The 15,766-nt window shown below is 41.6% G+C and overlaps 1 protein-coding gene across 1 annotated transcript in view; it reads left to right on the forward strand.

The window, feature by feature from the left end:
• Positions 1–15,766, forward strand: part of HYDIN (HYDIN axonemal central pair apparatus protein) — a 454,160-nt gene that overhangs the window by 182,568 nt on the left and 255,826 nt on the right. The window contains exon 12 of the mRNA XM_084644216.1: positions 485–708. Within this exon, the coding sequence (XP_084500342.1) occupies positions 485–708 (224 nt within the window). The remainder of the gene's footprint in view (positions 1–484; positions 709–15,766) is intronic.

Consider the following 15,766-nt stretch of genomic DNA (forward strand, 5'->3'; position numbering starts at 1 on the left):
ATGTGATAACCCAGTCCACCCAAGTCTGCAAGGTGCCAAGCGCCCTCAGCTTATTGGCTACAGAAGGAGTGAAATGCATTCAGCATGTTGCTGGATTGGCACCATCAGGAGCAATATGATTGTATGATGTTTCATCAGAAACAATGTGACTGTTCTTTGCTACTCTTGGGGACTTTTCTGAAAGCACAGATATCTGTGTTCAGTATCTATCTTGTACTGCAAATTCAGTTACAGTGGAGGATATTCTGCTCTCAGTTGCAGTGGTGTAAATTCAGAATAACTCTCTTGATTTATTTGGAATTATTGCAGTTTTAATTGAGTGCAGAATTTAGCTCACTGTATTTCCCTTGGCTTCCAACAGGCAATGTCTTATCACTTCTCCCCTTTTCAGATGTTAATCATTTAATTAGAAAACAAATCAATTCAATCTATGAGAAGTAAAGGTTCCTTGTATGTTTCCATTCCTTCCCTTTTACTGCTGCAGGCAATCCTGTATAACAAAGGAGCCATTGATGCCCTCTTTAACTTGATCCCTCCATCTACTGCACTGGGCGCCTGTTTTACCTTTGACCCCAAAGAAGGCATCATTCTGCCAGGTGGACTTCAAGCCATCCAGATCTCCTTCAGTTCCACCATCCTGGGGGAGTTCACAGAGGAGTTTAAATTCAGTGTGAACGGAGCCCCCGAGCCTGTGATCTTAACTATTAGGTAAGTTGGGCTTATTCATTAATAATTGGCATTTTTGTAGCATCTTTCATCTTAGGACAATTTTGATCCTCACAGCACCCCTGTGAGGTAGAGTATAAATCCTCATTTTACAGATGGAGCTACTGAGAAGAACAGAGATTTGTCCAAGGTCACATCATCAGGAACCAGTGTCAGAGCCAAGACTAGAACCCATGATTCCTTATCCCCTGCTCTAACCACTTAGACTCCATTATCTCCCAACTGTGTGCAGCATTCATATGGTGAAATATAATGCTCTGTGAGAGGGAAAAGTTTCTGTAAGCAAAGACCCCGGTCTCCTACATTTTCTGCTCATAACTAAACCAGGAAGTTACTGGTCCTCAGTAAACCAGCAATAACTGGTTTCAGAGTAACAGCCGTGTTAGTCTGTATTCACAAAAAGAAAAGGAGTACCTGTGGCACCTTAGAGACTAACCAATTTATTTGAGCATGAGCTTTCGTGATCTACAGCTCACTTCATCGGATGCATACCGTGGAAACTGCAGCAGACTTTATATATACAGAGAGAACATGAAACAATACCTCCTCCCACCCCACATGTTCTCTGTGTGTATATACAGTCTGCTGCAGTTTCCACGGCATGCATCCGATGACGTGAGCTGTAGCTCATGAAAGCTCATGCTCAAATAAATTGGTTAGTCTCTAAGGTGCTACAGCAATAACTGGGGCTTTCTTAAAGATCAGGCCAATCAGTATTTTTGATGTCAGAATAATCTGTTTGCACAGACTTCTGCAATGTGATAACTCCCTTCTGAGACCAATACCTGTCCTCATGCAGAGAGGTTCAAGGGTACTAGTGCTTTTAGTATAATTGCTTATTCTGGAGAACTGCTTCAGGGAGGATTGTACAGGAAATAGTCTGGTCAGGGGGGACTGGGGTAGCTCATAAATTCTTAGATTTCTAATAGTTGTAAGGCCTGCACCATTGGAAGTGCACAGTACCTCAGCTGTAGTTCTGGGGGGTTAGGAGATGGAGGAGCGTAAATCCTTAGTTTTCAGGGTAATGACACAGGCGACTGCTCAGACCTTATCAAACGGAGTCATTGTGTCATCTCAAGACTGCTTGGATGTCAGATGGGCAAGTTTCCAATTCTGGAGCAACATAAACTTTGGTGGGCTTAATTCAATGGAGAAAGTGACAGATTTTCTGATCCTTCAATGTGCTGAGTGCTTCGACCCCCATTGAAATAGGAGATTGAAGCATTTGAAGGACTGGACCTGCAGCAAGGGAAACCAGATAACTTGGTGTTCACACCTCAACTGCTAGAAGAGGGCCTCATCCTCCCTGATTGAACTAGCCTCGTTATCCCTAGCCTGATTCTTGCTTGCATATTTATACCTGCCTCTGGAAATTTTCATTGCATGCATCCGACCAAGTGGGTATTCACCCACGAAAGCTTATGCTCCAATACGTCTGTTAGTCTATAAGGTGCCACAGGACTCTTTGCCGCTTTTAAAGATCCAGACTAACATGGCCACCCCTCTGATACAGATAACTATAGACAGTGAGGTTCTGGCAGCTGCCAGTGTGGCAGAGCGGGCTCTAGCATGGTCTGTTCCTGGGACCAGAAGTCTTTTAATATGTTATTAATGATTCACACCAAAGCACAGCAACATCTACCGTGCTCTCGTATTGGAAATGATCGTGGTATTTCCTGTTCCGAGCACAGCAAGGGCTGTGGTAATCCATAAACCTCAGCCAAAGAAACACTGATTTATAAGATCATTAATTTTGCAGATAGCACTAATATAGGGGGAGAGGTGCAGATTCAGAGAAGAATATTCTTCACAGCCTGAATGAATGAGCTGAATGATGGAATATGAAATTTAAGGGCCGATTCTTCTACCCTCTCCAGCCCCTGTAGGCCACTCTGGTTGTGTATAGGGGCCTTACATAAGCTACAGGAAGCCGGCGGTGAATCCCTTCAGGATCAACATAGGATCAGCACAAGTCATCCCTCCCTGCAGACCTTGGTGTAGGGGGTGTATTGCGGCAGGAGGCACAGCAGCTGTAATGCTGGGCACTCTGGAGATACTGGGCTGGGGGCAGCTTATTGGCAGCCCTGGGGAAGCTCCCCCTCTCCCCTAGGCTATGGGTTTGGGGAGATGCAGCATATTATCAGACCCTCTATATCTAAGAGTCAAGTAGTGTTAAGCACACTTTAAATAGCTAATATGGAAGAGGAAAAGGATCTCCACTATGTTTATTGATAAACATTTACATTCTTGGGCCAGCGTGCAACAACAGGAAAGAAGGCTGATGAGTTGTTGGCTTTTATCAGAAGGGCATATTGTGTCATCCACGGTTATTGTGCTTTCACCCTATAAACACTTATTAGTGCACATTTAGTGCCCTGTCTGAACCATGTTATTTGAAAAGAGATGTCGTTAACATGGAGCAAGTTCAGCATACAGCACAACAGGTGATAAATGAGATGGAGTAGGTCATGTATGGAGAGAGAATGACAAAGCTGGGATTATGTAGCCTCGAGAGATGAGGCAAAGGTGACTGAAGCAGTTACATTGGCAGAGATTTTATTAAATTAAGATGGATGATCTAGTTCAGGTTGTTGGATAAGCCAGAAATGGGGGATGCAGGTTTAAACTGAGGGAGCATATGCAAGGAGAATTTAATTAGGTTGTTATTTTACAGAGAAAGTGTTGAGTTGGTGAATTGACATCGAGGGGGGATGGTGAAATTAAGTAAGAAATGAATTTTAATCCAAAATAGTTGACTATAGTATCTAGAAATTAATAAATAAAAGGGTTTGTAGTTAGTTTTGTGCTTGGAAGTAGGCTGCCCTTTTTCGGGACCAAGTGAGAATGTTTTGCAGTCACATTTTTCCTCCCCGAAACTGGTTATGGTATGTCTTTGCAAGAGACGGGAGTGTTTTTGCCTTCTAGCAAGAAATGGCATTTTAAGGGTGTACCTAGGATGGAGCTGACAGAGTTCGCATCAAATACTTCCTGTCTTGAGGGACCCATAGTTGCACCTGCTTCCCTTCAGTACATGGCTATGTAACTACAATATGTGTTGAAAGGGGTGGTTAAAGTGGGCAGCCATCTTTCGTAAGTGGACTAGGTCATTCAGCAACAAGAAGGTCAGGGAAAGTGTGGGCCCCTTACTGAATGCGGGGGGAAGGAGGGGAGTGGGGGTTGGGAAACCTAGTGATAGAGGATGTGGAAAAAGCTAATGTACTTAATGCTTTTTTCACCTCTGTCTTCATGAACAAGGTCAGCTCCCAGACTACTGCACCGGGCAGCACAGCATGGTGGGGAGGTGACCAGCCCTCTGAGGAGAAAGAAGTGGTTCAGGACTATTTAGAAAAGCTGGACGAGCACAAGTCCACGGGGCCGGATGCGCTGCATCCGAGAGTGCTAAAGGAGTTGGCAGATGTGTTTGCAGAGCCATTGGCCATTATCTTTGAAAACTCATGGCTATAGGGCGAGGTCCTGGATGACTGGAAAATGGCTAGTGTAGTGCCCGTCTTTAAAAAAGGGAAGAAAGAGGATGATTTAATTGGGGATTGGTCCTGCTTTGAGCAGGGGGTTGGACTAGATGACCTCCTGAGGTCCCTTCCAACCCTGATATTCTATGATTTGACTTGATGTATGTTTGCTCATATTGCACTTTAACTCAATCACCTACCATCCTAACTTCCTTTGTCTCCAGAATTCGGGAGCATACTGATTACTCCTGCTTCCTAGACTCCCGTTCCTTTCAGTGTGGCTGCTGCACCCTTCATGCTGCTGGAGCAACCCCCTTCAGGGTCAAAAATGACCTTCTAGTTAAATCAAAAGGGCACGCCTTTAAATTAATCCTTTATAATTCATCTGCTTCCTTAAATAGTCACTCCCTCCTCCATTTTATTTCTTCTCTTGGCTCTCTTGACTCTTTGTTCTCTCCTGGTTCACTCCTATTTTGATGATTGTTCCTTCAGCATCTCATTTAATGGCTGCTCATCCTCCCCTCTTTGTCTTCTGTTGATGTCCCTCAAGTTTCTGTTTTCAGCCCCTTCCTCTTCTTTCTCTATACTCTCTCTGCCGCCCTGGATTCTACCATGCTTCAGAGTCAGGGACTCCTGTCCAGCCCTGATATCTCTTGTCCCACCAGTTCCATAACTCAAGCTGCATTTCTGACATCTCCTCCTGGATATCCACCCACCATCTCAAACCTAGTTCCTCTAAAACTGGATTTCTTGGGCCAGACTCTCAGCCTCACTCCATTCCCTTTGCATGGCTCTGATTGCAATGGTGAGGGACACTTCCCTGGCTAGCCAGGAATTCCTGACTCCCTGGTGGAGCAGAGCCAGTGCATCAGTGCTATACCTCCCACCTACTTCCCTTTTCCCACCATAAAGAGTGTGGCCAGGGTGCCTCTTCACTCTGGCTACTTACAGCTGCCAGAGTGGCCTCATAGGTGCAGAGTGTAGCTCAGAGCAGCCTATGTTATGCTCATAAGAAGCACCTGGGATCTTTTTCAGGGGAAAAGGCAATACGATGCATTTATTGAAGATACAACAATTAGCATATGCATTCAATTACACACACACACTGTCCCGCCAGTCAATGTTATAGTTACCAGTCCAGAGTCTGGATCAATCTAGTGGCCAGCTAGGTTGATTGCGGGTAGGTAGGAGCCGGGTTCTTTTGGTTGTGACACAATGCTCTGGGGAAGTCTTGGCAGGACAAACCCAAAGTTTCATGGCAAGGCACCCTGTTAATATAGTGATGTTCCTTCATTGGGACCAATGATTTTTGCACCGTCATGCTGTAATTAATTGTTGTTTGACAAGTGCTTGTTTTTTTAAATTGTTTTTTTTTTATGCTTAATTTTTTTTTTAATTAAGTCTTTTAGGGAGTTATTCCAGGCTGGTTTTGATCACAGCTATTATGTCCCCATTGATAGGTGCCTGTTTTATTTTTAGAGTTGTTAATTTGCCCTTCTCTGACATTTCAATAGGGGCATGTTGCAATTTTCTGGAGCCCTTACGTTTGTCCTTAGGTTTTTTCCTAGAACATTCGGTTCGCTGATGGCCTTTATACTTATTTTCTAACACACTCATTCCTCATTCACACACAAAACAGAATTGATTTACACAGAACATTTGAACAGGAACATTGAATTGTAATGCAAAAGAAAAACAATCATTTCATTCTTTTCCTTATTTTAAGTTGCTAACCCTACAACAAAGTGGCTACCCTAAAAGGTCTGTTACTGCCTTGAAATCAGCTAAGACACAGATTCTGCCTCATGCATTTCTACCAGTGGCCCATTAGGCCATTCCTTTCTGCTTTTAGAAAGGGTGGCTGGCAGGATATGGTCAAATTATACACCAATACATTTAATACATGCTACATTATTGTTCTTTATTCTTCATTTTAAATTATACAAAATACAAACATAACATTTTACTACTACATATATTTTTTTTGACCCTTCAAGAACGATTTTTGAGTGGGTCATATTTTATACAACTGTTTCATAGCAATATACTGAGAGGCCATTTGAGGTTGTGGTTGTAATTTAACAAACATTCTTTTTGTTCAGCAGCACATACAACACATTCCTAGAAATCAAACACAGGACAATGTTAACACAACTAGCAATGGGTGGAACATGATAGATAATATGCCCTTAGAAGTCGGGGACCAGCCTGTAAAAACGTCGTGCCAATGATAGGCTGTTAGGTTTTTTTTAGACCTAGCAATTTCTAGCATGTGTCCATTTGCATGCAATATTTGAATGACACGCTTCCCTGTATCCCTCTGTGTCTGTTGTAAAAACTGAGTCACCTTTGTTTTTAACGACAAGTGATCAGTTCGATTGTGCCAGTTCCGACCAAGTGTAACAGAGAAATTAACCAGAGTAGAGGTGATAATGCTCTGTGCTTTTACACTGGCATTACGTTTACATTTATTCACTGGGGATGGACTGATACTTGCATTTTTCCAAAATACTGTTTTCCAGGATGTAACACATATACATTGTTCATTGTACAAAACACGCGTTACATTTTTTAGTTTGTTTAACACACATGTTCCCAATGAGGTATTTTTGCTTCATGGTTCTATGGTGACAGGTAGGGACAAGCATACCCATTTGAGAGGGCTCCATTTCGTATACCCTCAGGTGTCCAATAATTTCTTCTCTTTCCCAGCCTAATGACCCATAACCTGGGGTAGCCAAAAGGATCCCATGGTCAGTTTTGGGAGTGGGCTCACTTTCCATATTTCTGTTTTTACAGACTGTTGGTGAGCAATTTTAACAATAATTTTACCTAATTACAAATCAGGCTTAACCATGCTGAAACATATTGCATTTATTTATATTTGTAGGTATTGAACAAGGACCTTTTTCATTGTTTTAAAAGATGCCTTAATACCTTAACTTTCTCTGATATTACCAAAACATTTTGTGTTCAAGTGATGCTAAACTAAGAATTTGCATCTTAGCACCATCTATGGCCAAGGCAGTTTTATTTTCTAACTTTATTTGTTGTTTATAAAGCATCCAGGAGGTGGTGTTTAGCCACCGCTACATATTTTATGTTGCTTTTAGGTTTCCCAGTCCTATTTGTACCAACTCCACAGTAGTAATTGCCTGCTTGTGAATGAGGGCTATCTTGCAGTTGTGACAGGGAACTTAACTTATTTTTAGGTCTACAGTATTTATAATTCCTGCTCCAAAACCAATTCCTTCTAATATGGTGTCTGCTACATGAGGATGTTTCCCTATTAACAGACTGGCATTCCTTGACCTTCGCCCTTCTGCAACATTGGTTTTTGTAAATACAGTTAAAATGCTTATTAACTTTTTTTTGCCTAAGGCAGTAGGTTTTCTTTTGTAACACAATACACAACAATGCTAGCAACAAGGCAAACAACACAAGGCAAAACATAAAACACAAAACACAATTTTTGTCACAACTGTAGAATGATGGTATTTTGGGTTGCATTTTAGCTGGTACCAGCTTTTTTTCAAGTTCTGAAAGACAAAAAGAATATTTTTCTACCCCTTTTGGGGTGGCAGATTATTGCTTAAAATATCCCTTCCTTTTACAAATATCCTTGCTGATTGCAGGCAAAACAGAGGAATTACCCCCATACTTTCCTATGTTTTTGTTGTATAGGCAAGCCAGGTTTAATGGTTTTTAGCCTTTAACAGTTTAGGGGAAATTATCCCACTGTTCAGTCATTAAATTCATGAGGTGGTGTATGGCGTACCTCAGTTTCCCTTTTTATACAGCAGACCAGGTTTGCAATGTTTTTTCTGTTGTGCTAAGCTTTAAGTTTATTCACAGGTAATAGCTGAGAAGCATCATTACCATATGACCTTAAAGGTTTTTTCAAAAAATCATACATGCTATACATTATTACAGGAGTACTTATTAACATTAAATTTATCTCAATGTTTAATATTAACATCAAATTTATTAAAAATATCTTGTTATACCATGCCTTTTATTTAGACAATTTGTTTTTGAGGCCAGTGTATTTAATGTCCTCTTGAAATCTTTGCATAGGCTTTTTAATATAATTATATACTTTGGGTTTTGGTGAATTAAAAGGGAGGGGTGTTATGCATATAAGCAGATCCCTTTTGTATTTGACTTCAGATTTTAGCACTGTGTATACACACAAAAAAGTATTTTTTTTCTACTTAGGGTTAACCTGTTCCTCTCTTATTCTCAGGTTTGACTTCTTTTTCCACCTTCCTCTGGGGGGTTATAATTTGATCCTTTTGGTTTCAGGTAGTTTGTTTGCTGACCAGGTATGTCCTTTATTTGCAGCTCCTTTGTGCTGCCATTTATAGGCAGTTCTCTCCTTCCTCTATCAGTTAGGTAATTTGCATAAACACAGACACTTTCTGGCTTGCTTTTGGATTCAAAGCCGTCAGCAGCGCTCAGAGACTCTGTCTTGAAAGGGACACAGTTAACTTCCTCCAGAGTTTTAATTACTTTTTACTTTTAACTCCTGCTTCCAAAACACACAGCGATCTGAAAAAGAAAACACAACCTATGGTGGCTCCTTTTAGGAACCGTAAAAGGAGTTTAATTAAGTAGCATGTTTTGTTTGCATTTCTTTTACCCCTTCTATAATATACACTGCACATGTCCTGGGAAAAATGCACATTCCTTTCATAGTTTAACTTCTATAATATTATATTAGCCATATCAATTTTTGCATAAAGTGTAACTGGGTTTTTTTCCCGTGCTCATGGAGTTTTCATATACCTTTATTAAAGTTTCAGAGTAGCAGCCGTGTTAGTCTGTATTTACAAAAAGAAAGGGAGTACTTGTGGAACCTTAGAGACTAACACATTTGTTTGAGCATAAGCTTTCGTGAGCTACAGCTCACTTCATCGGATGCATAGTGACAGTCTGATTATTCAGAGCCACCTTAAGGCTCAAAGTTCCTAATGTTGCTTCTTTTTTTTGTGCATCTTACCCCTGCTGTTGCTCCAGAGGAGCACTGTCTTTTTTTAGCTTTATATTGTTTTACTACAGCTCTTATTTGCTATTTTGTTACCAAAAAACAAATCCAGAATCTCTTCCCATTCTCCTAGTTTTGACTGCCCTGCTGCAGTCATGACTTTGGTCTTTAAAAAGATATTGAATGTTATAAAGCATTAAGGTACCTTAAGTGTTAAATGCTAAATACCAAAGCCAAACAACACTAGTTACCTGTGTCTGGCAAAAAGGGTTTTTCAGTATTGCAACTTTGAATAAAAGATTCAAATGGATTTTAGTGGTATTATTTAAAAACAAAACAAAACCAATTCATCTGAAACCTACAGACCAGAAGTGTTGATTTAGGTCCTTAAAACCACACATATTTACACAATATATTTACACACACATGTTCTTTTTTTTTTTTAACATTTCTTACACTGCTTTAATTTTTACACAGCTGTACATAGATTACACTTGTATACATTTGGAGACAGTTAAGTTCCAATAGAAACCCGTTATGTTCTTTTAGCAAATTTGACTAAATTGTTCATAGTCAAATGATTTAAAATTAGATTGTCTTTTTGCCTGGCTTATTTACAGACATTCCTTTGGAAAAGGGCCCATTTTTCCTTCAGAATGACTGCAAAGAAACCAAGAATTCTCTTTCTATAACACTTTTCCTTTTTAACATTTTTGCAGTGTTTAACTGCTTAATTCCCTCCAGCCTCTGCAGAGTTAACTTATGACTCTTTTTTCTTAAATGACTTGCTTATTTCCCAAAATGACACCTGCATCAGCCCAGATATCACCATTCCAAGTATTGTCCCAGGGATCTGAAATCCCTATGCCTGTACTTACTCCTTTCCTTACTCCTGCCACTATGCCCCTCAGGCCTCTCAACTTGTTTTCCAATCTCTTTATTTGTTGCCTGCCTGCTTGTCTGGGCCCAATCCTGCTTTCCTTGTTGAACCGTCCCTTTTCATGGTCACAGGCTTTGTCCCACTAACCATTTAGCAAGGAGGGTGGGCTCCTTAGCTAGCCCCCAAACCTCCTGGTCCATTTTCCTAAACATTTTTAAATTTTCCTGTAGACCAACGCTTGTGCTGGGACTTACACAACACACAAAAAGTCTATAACCACTAAAAATTCTGCCTGACAGAGCAAGAGGGAGAACGCTAAGCCTTCTACCTTCTGGGCTCGATCCTGCTATGACTGAGGGTATATTCACCTATGCAATATTTTCCCGACAGAGAGGTCGGAGCGAGGACTCTAACCCTCTCCCTTATGGCTTGGCACTCTACAACCAGGGTTGTATATACCTAGACAGTTTGTACAAACAGTCTATCTATCTATCTATCTATCTATCTATCTATCTATCTATCTATCTATCTCGGTATAGTTTTTCCCGACAGACGGGTCGGAATGAAGACTCTAATCCTCCCCCTATTGCCTGGCACTTCTACGACTGGGGGTGTGCACACCTGAATGATCTATCACTTTGTATGTATGGTATACCTTTTAGCAGTATTTAGCAGTATTTTCAACAATCACAGTGCATATCTTTCCCCTTGCGCAATTCTCCACCAAAAATGTTATGCTTATAAGAAGCACACGGGATCTTTTTCAGGGGAAAAGGCAATGTGCTGCGTTTATTGAAGATACAACAGTTAGCGTATGCATTCAATCACACACACATACACTGTCCCGCCAGTTGATGTTATAGTTACCAGTCCAAAGTCCGGATCAATCTAATGGCCAGCTAGGTTGATCACAGGTAGGGAGGAGCCAGGTTCTGTTGGTCACGACACGATGCTCCGGGGAAGTCTTGGCAGGACAAACCCAAAGTTTCATGGCCAGGCCCCCTGTTTATATAGTGATTTTCCTTCATTGGGACCAATGAGTTTTGCACCGTCATGTTGTAATCAATTGTTGTTTGACAAATGCTTGTTTTCTTAAATTGTCCTTCTCATCCTTCATTTTGTTCTTTCATTAAGTCTCTCAGGGAGTTACCCCATGCTGGTTTTGATGACAGCTATCTTGTCCCCATTGATAGGTGCCTGTCTTATCTTTAGAGTCATCTATCTGCCTTCCTCTGACATTTCTGTAGGGGTGTGTTGCAATCTTCTGGGGCCCTTACATCTGTCCTCGGTTTCTCCCTAGAACATCTGGTTCGGTGATGGCCTTCATACTTATCTTCTAACACACACATTCCTCATTCACACACAAAACAAAATTGATTTACACAGAACATTTGAACAGGAACATCAAATTGCAATGCAAGAGAAAGAAATCATTGTGTTCTTTTATTTATTTTAAAATGCTAAACCTACAACAAAGTGGTGGCCCTAAAAGGTCTGTTACTGCCTTGAAAGAAGCTCAGACAGATTCTGTCTGATGCATCTTTACCAATGGCCCGTTAGACAATTCCTTTCTGCTTTCAGAAAGGGTGGCTGGCAGGATATGGTCAAATTATACACCAATACATTTAATACATGCTACATTATTATTCTTTATTCTTAATTTTAAATTATACAAAATACAAACACAAAATCCTACTACTACACCCACATACATTGGGTGTTGAATTGGCTCCTGTTGGCCCCTAAAATTGGGGCGGTGGAAACGCACACCAGAGCATGAGGCAGACTCACAGAACTTCTTACGGCTCAGTACTATGCTGGGTTGAGTGTGCACAGATAGAGTTGGGGAGCAGCTGACTGACTTTGCAATGATCTGGTCACCCCACTTTGATGCTCTGCACTCATGCTGAGCCCACTCACCATTTTCCTGGTGAGTTCCAGTTGCTCTTGGGCCCAGCCAGGCTATTGCTGCTATACTCCAGGTGTTGGTTCTACATGAAGAAACACTCCCAGTTCTCTTTTGGATGGAGGTGCCCTGGCTGGAGGATCCTGCGGGATAAGGTATGTGGTGATGGAGGTCACATAGGCTGGGATGAGGGCTCAGACGACTCATCCCTCACCCCCATGTCCTCTCCCTCATCTGCCACAAGGACCATCATCCCTCCAGAGCTAGACGGTGCATATCTCTGGAGGGCCTCACATCTCCTGGTTGGCTGTGGCTTAAGGGGCTGCCCCTGCATGGATGTTCCTGGCTAATTAAGGACCAAGGGAGACTCTCAGAAATCTCACCCAGCACCTCCATCCATGTCTCTCCTACTAGGTGGCCCTTCACCACCAGAGCTATCATCCCGAGGAAGACGGGACATCTTTCATTGACTGTGCTGCTTAGTAGTCTGACCTCCTTCTGATTAAAACTGGCCTGGCTTCTGAATTTGGTCAGGTTACCTTGTCACTACAGACTCACTATTCGGAGTAGATGCAGACAACTTAGCAGCAGCTGAAACCCACATCAGCTGGCACAATCTAAAAGATGCCAGTTTAGCTGCAAAATCACTATTTACATATGAAAATTTTACATTGTAATATTTAAGTCATATAAGGGGCAGAAATCTGCTCTGCCAATAGAGCATACAGCTTTTGAAAATACCTCTGGTAACTGCCTACATAAACACCTGTGCCCTTGTACTCATCCCCCTGTGCTGCTCCAGCAGCCAGTTCTGGTGGAGGCCAAATGCCTTTAAACTGTTAGCATCATCCATAACAGCTGCTCATAACTCTTCTAAGCAAGCAGTAGTTCTGATACAATGTCGTGTTGGTGCCTTCTTTCCCAAAGTATTGGTGAGCCCCTGCACCCGCCAAATGAAATCAGAGAGCACCAGGCTTCCCCAGTCAGTGGCTGGGTCCTTTGCCCCTCTCCTCTCGTCTCTTCTCCTCTCCTCTGGTGAGAACATAAGATCGACCACACTGGGTAAGACCAAGGTCCATCTAGCCCGTATCCTGTCTTCCAACTGTGGCCAATGCCAGTTGCCCCAGAGGGAATGAACAGAATAGGTAATCTTCAAGTGATCCATCCCCTGTTGCTCATTCCCAGCTTCTAGCGAACAGAGACTAGGGACACCAGCCCTGCCCATCCTGGCTAGTAGCCATTGATGGACCCATCCTCCATGAACTTATCCTGTTCTTTTTTGAACCCTGTTACAGTCTTGGCCTTCACAACATTTTCTGGCAAAGAGTTCCACAGGTCACTTGTGCATTGTGTGAAGAAATACTTCCTTTTGTTTCTTTTAAACCTGCTGCCCATTAATTTCATTTGGTGACCCCTAGTTCTTGTGTTATGATAAGGAGTAAATAACACTTCCTTATTTACTTTCTCCACACCAGTCATGATTTTATAGACCTCGAGCATATCCCCCCTTAGTCGTCTCTTTTCCACCTGAAAAGTTGCAGTCTTATTAATCTCTCTTCATATGGAAGCTGTTCCATACCCCTGATCATTTTTGTTGCCCTTTTCTGTACTTTTTCCAATTCTAATATATCCTTTTTGAGATGGAGCGACCACATCTGCACACAGAAGTCAAGATGTGGGCGTACCATGGATTTATATAGAGGCAATATCATATTTTCTGTCTTATTCTCTATCTCTTTCCTAATGATTCCCAACATTCTGTTCGCTTTTTTTACTGCTGCTGAACATTGAGTGGATGTTTTCAGAGAACTATCCACAATGACTCTGAGATCTCTTTTTTGAATGGTAACAGCTAATTTAGACCCCGTCATTTTATATGTATAGTGGGGATTACGTTTTCCAATGTGCATTACTTTGCATCACCAAGCATCACCTGCTCTTGCTCTGTGATTCTTTAAGAGATCACTGTTTCAAAACCTGCTGTCCTTTCTCTTGTTATGTGGTGGCTGCCCTGTTATCAGCTATTGGCACAGAGCTCTGAGATGGCACCGTGCCCAGAACTTCTGGGTAGACAAGCAGGGTTTAACTCATTCAAGCAGAGATGCAAATGGCTAAGCCCAAAGAAAAGTAATCTTTTCCCTTTGCATGGCAAGCTTGGTCTTTGGTAACTTCCTGGTAGAATCCACAATCAGAGGCATTTTAGAGGTAGCTTTCCTTTGTGTTGTTAGTGAGGCTAATGAGAAGCTTAGGGATAATGGTAGGATGACAAATGGGAAGGAGGATATGGAGGTAGATATTACCACATCCGAGATAGAAGCCAAACCTGAACAGCTTAATGGGACTAAATCGGGGGGCCTAGATAATCTTCATCCAAGAATATTAAAGGAACTGGCACATGAAATTGCAAGCCCATTATCAAAAAATTTTAATGAATCTGTAAACTCAGGGGTTGTACCATATGACTGGAGAATTGCTAACATAGTTCCTATTTTTAAGAAAGGAAAAAAACGTGATCTGGGTAACTACAGGCCTGCTAGTTTGACATCTGTTGTATGCAAGGTCTTGGAAAAGATTTTGAAGGAGAAAGTAGTTAAGGACATTGAGGTCAATGGTAATTGGGACAAAATACAACATGGTTTTACAAAAGGTAGATCATGTTAAACCAACCTGATCTCCTTCTTTGAGAAGGTAACAGATTTTTTAGACAAAGGAAATGCAGTAGATCTAATTTACCTCGATTTCAGTAAGGTATTTGATAATGTTCCACATGGGGAATTATTAGTTAAATTGGAAAAGATGGGGATCAATATGAAAGTTGAAAGGTGGATAAGGAACTGGTTAAAGGGGAGACTACAAGGGGTCACACTGAAAGGTGATCTGTCAGGCTGGAAGGAGGTTACTAGAGGAGTTCCTCAGGGATCGGTTTTGGGACCAATCTTATTTAATCTTTTTATTACTGACTTTGGCACAAAAAGCGGGAATGTGCTAATAAAGTTTGCGGATGACACAAAGCTGGGAGGTATTGCCAATATAGAGAAGGACCGGGATATCATACAGGAAGATCTGGATGACCTTGTAAACTGGAGTAATAGTAATAGGATGAAATTTAATAGTGAAAAGTGCAAGGTCATGCATTTAGGGATTAATAACAAGAATTTTAGTTATAAACTGGGGATGCATCACTTGGAAGTAACGGAGGAGGAGAAGGACCTCAGAGTATTGGTTGATCACAGGATGACTATGAGCCGCCAATGTGATATGGCCATGAAAAAGCTAATGCGGTCTTGGGATGCATCAGGAGAGGTATTTCCAGTAGGGATAAGGAGGTTTTAGTACCGTTATACAAGGCACTGGTGAGACCTCACCTGGAACACTGTGTGCAGTTCTGGTCTCCCATGTTTAAGAAGGATGAATTCAAACTGGAACAGGTACAGAAAAGGGCTTCTAGGATGATCCGAGGAATGGAAAACCTGTCTTATGAAAGGAGACTCAAAGAGCTTGGCTTGTTTAGCCTAACCAAAAGATGGCTGAGAGGAGATATGATTGCTATCTATAAATATATCAGAGGGATAAATACCGGAGAGGGAGAGGAATTATTTAAACTCAGTACCAATGTGGACACAAGAACAAATGGATATAAACTGGCCAGCAGGAAGTTTAGACTTGAAATTAGACGAAGGTTTCTAACCATCAGAGGAGTGAAGTTCTGGAACAGCCTTCCAAGGGAAGCAGTGGGGGCAAAAGACCTATCTGGCTTCAAGATTAAACTCGATAAGTTTATGGAGGAGATGGTATGA

Source organism: Lepidochelys olivacea (genome assembly GCF_965140295.1).
Source record: "Lepidochelys olivacea isolate rLepOli2 genome assembly, chromosome: 12".
Taxonomy (NCBI): Eukaryota; Metazoa; Chordata; order Testudines; family Cheloniidae; genus Lepidochelys; species Lepidochelys olivacea.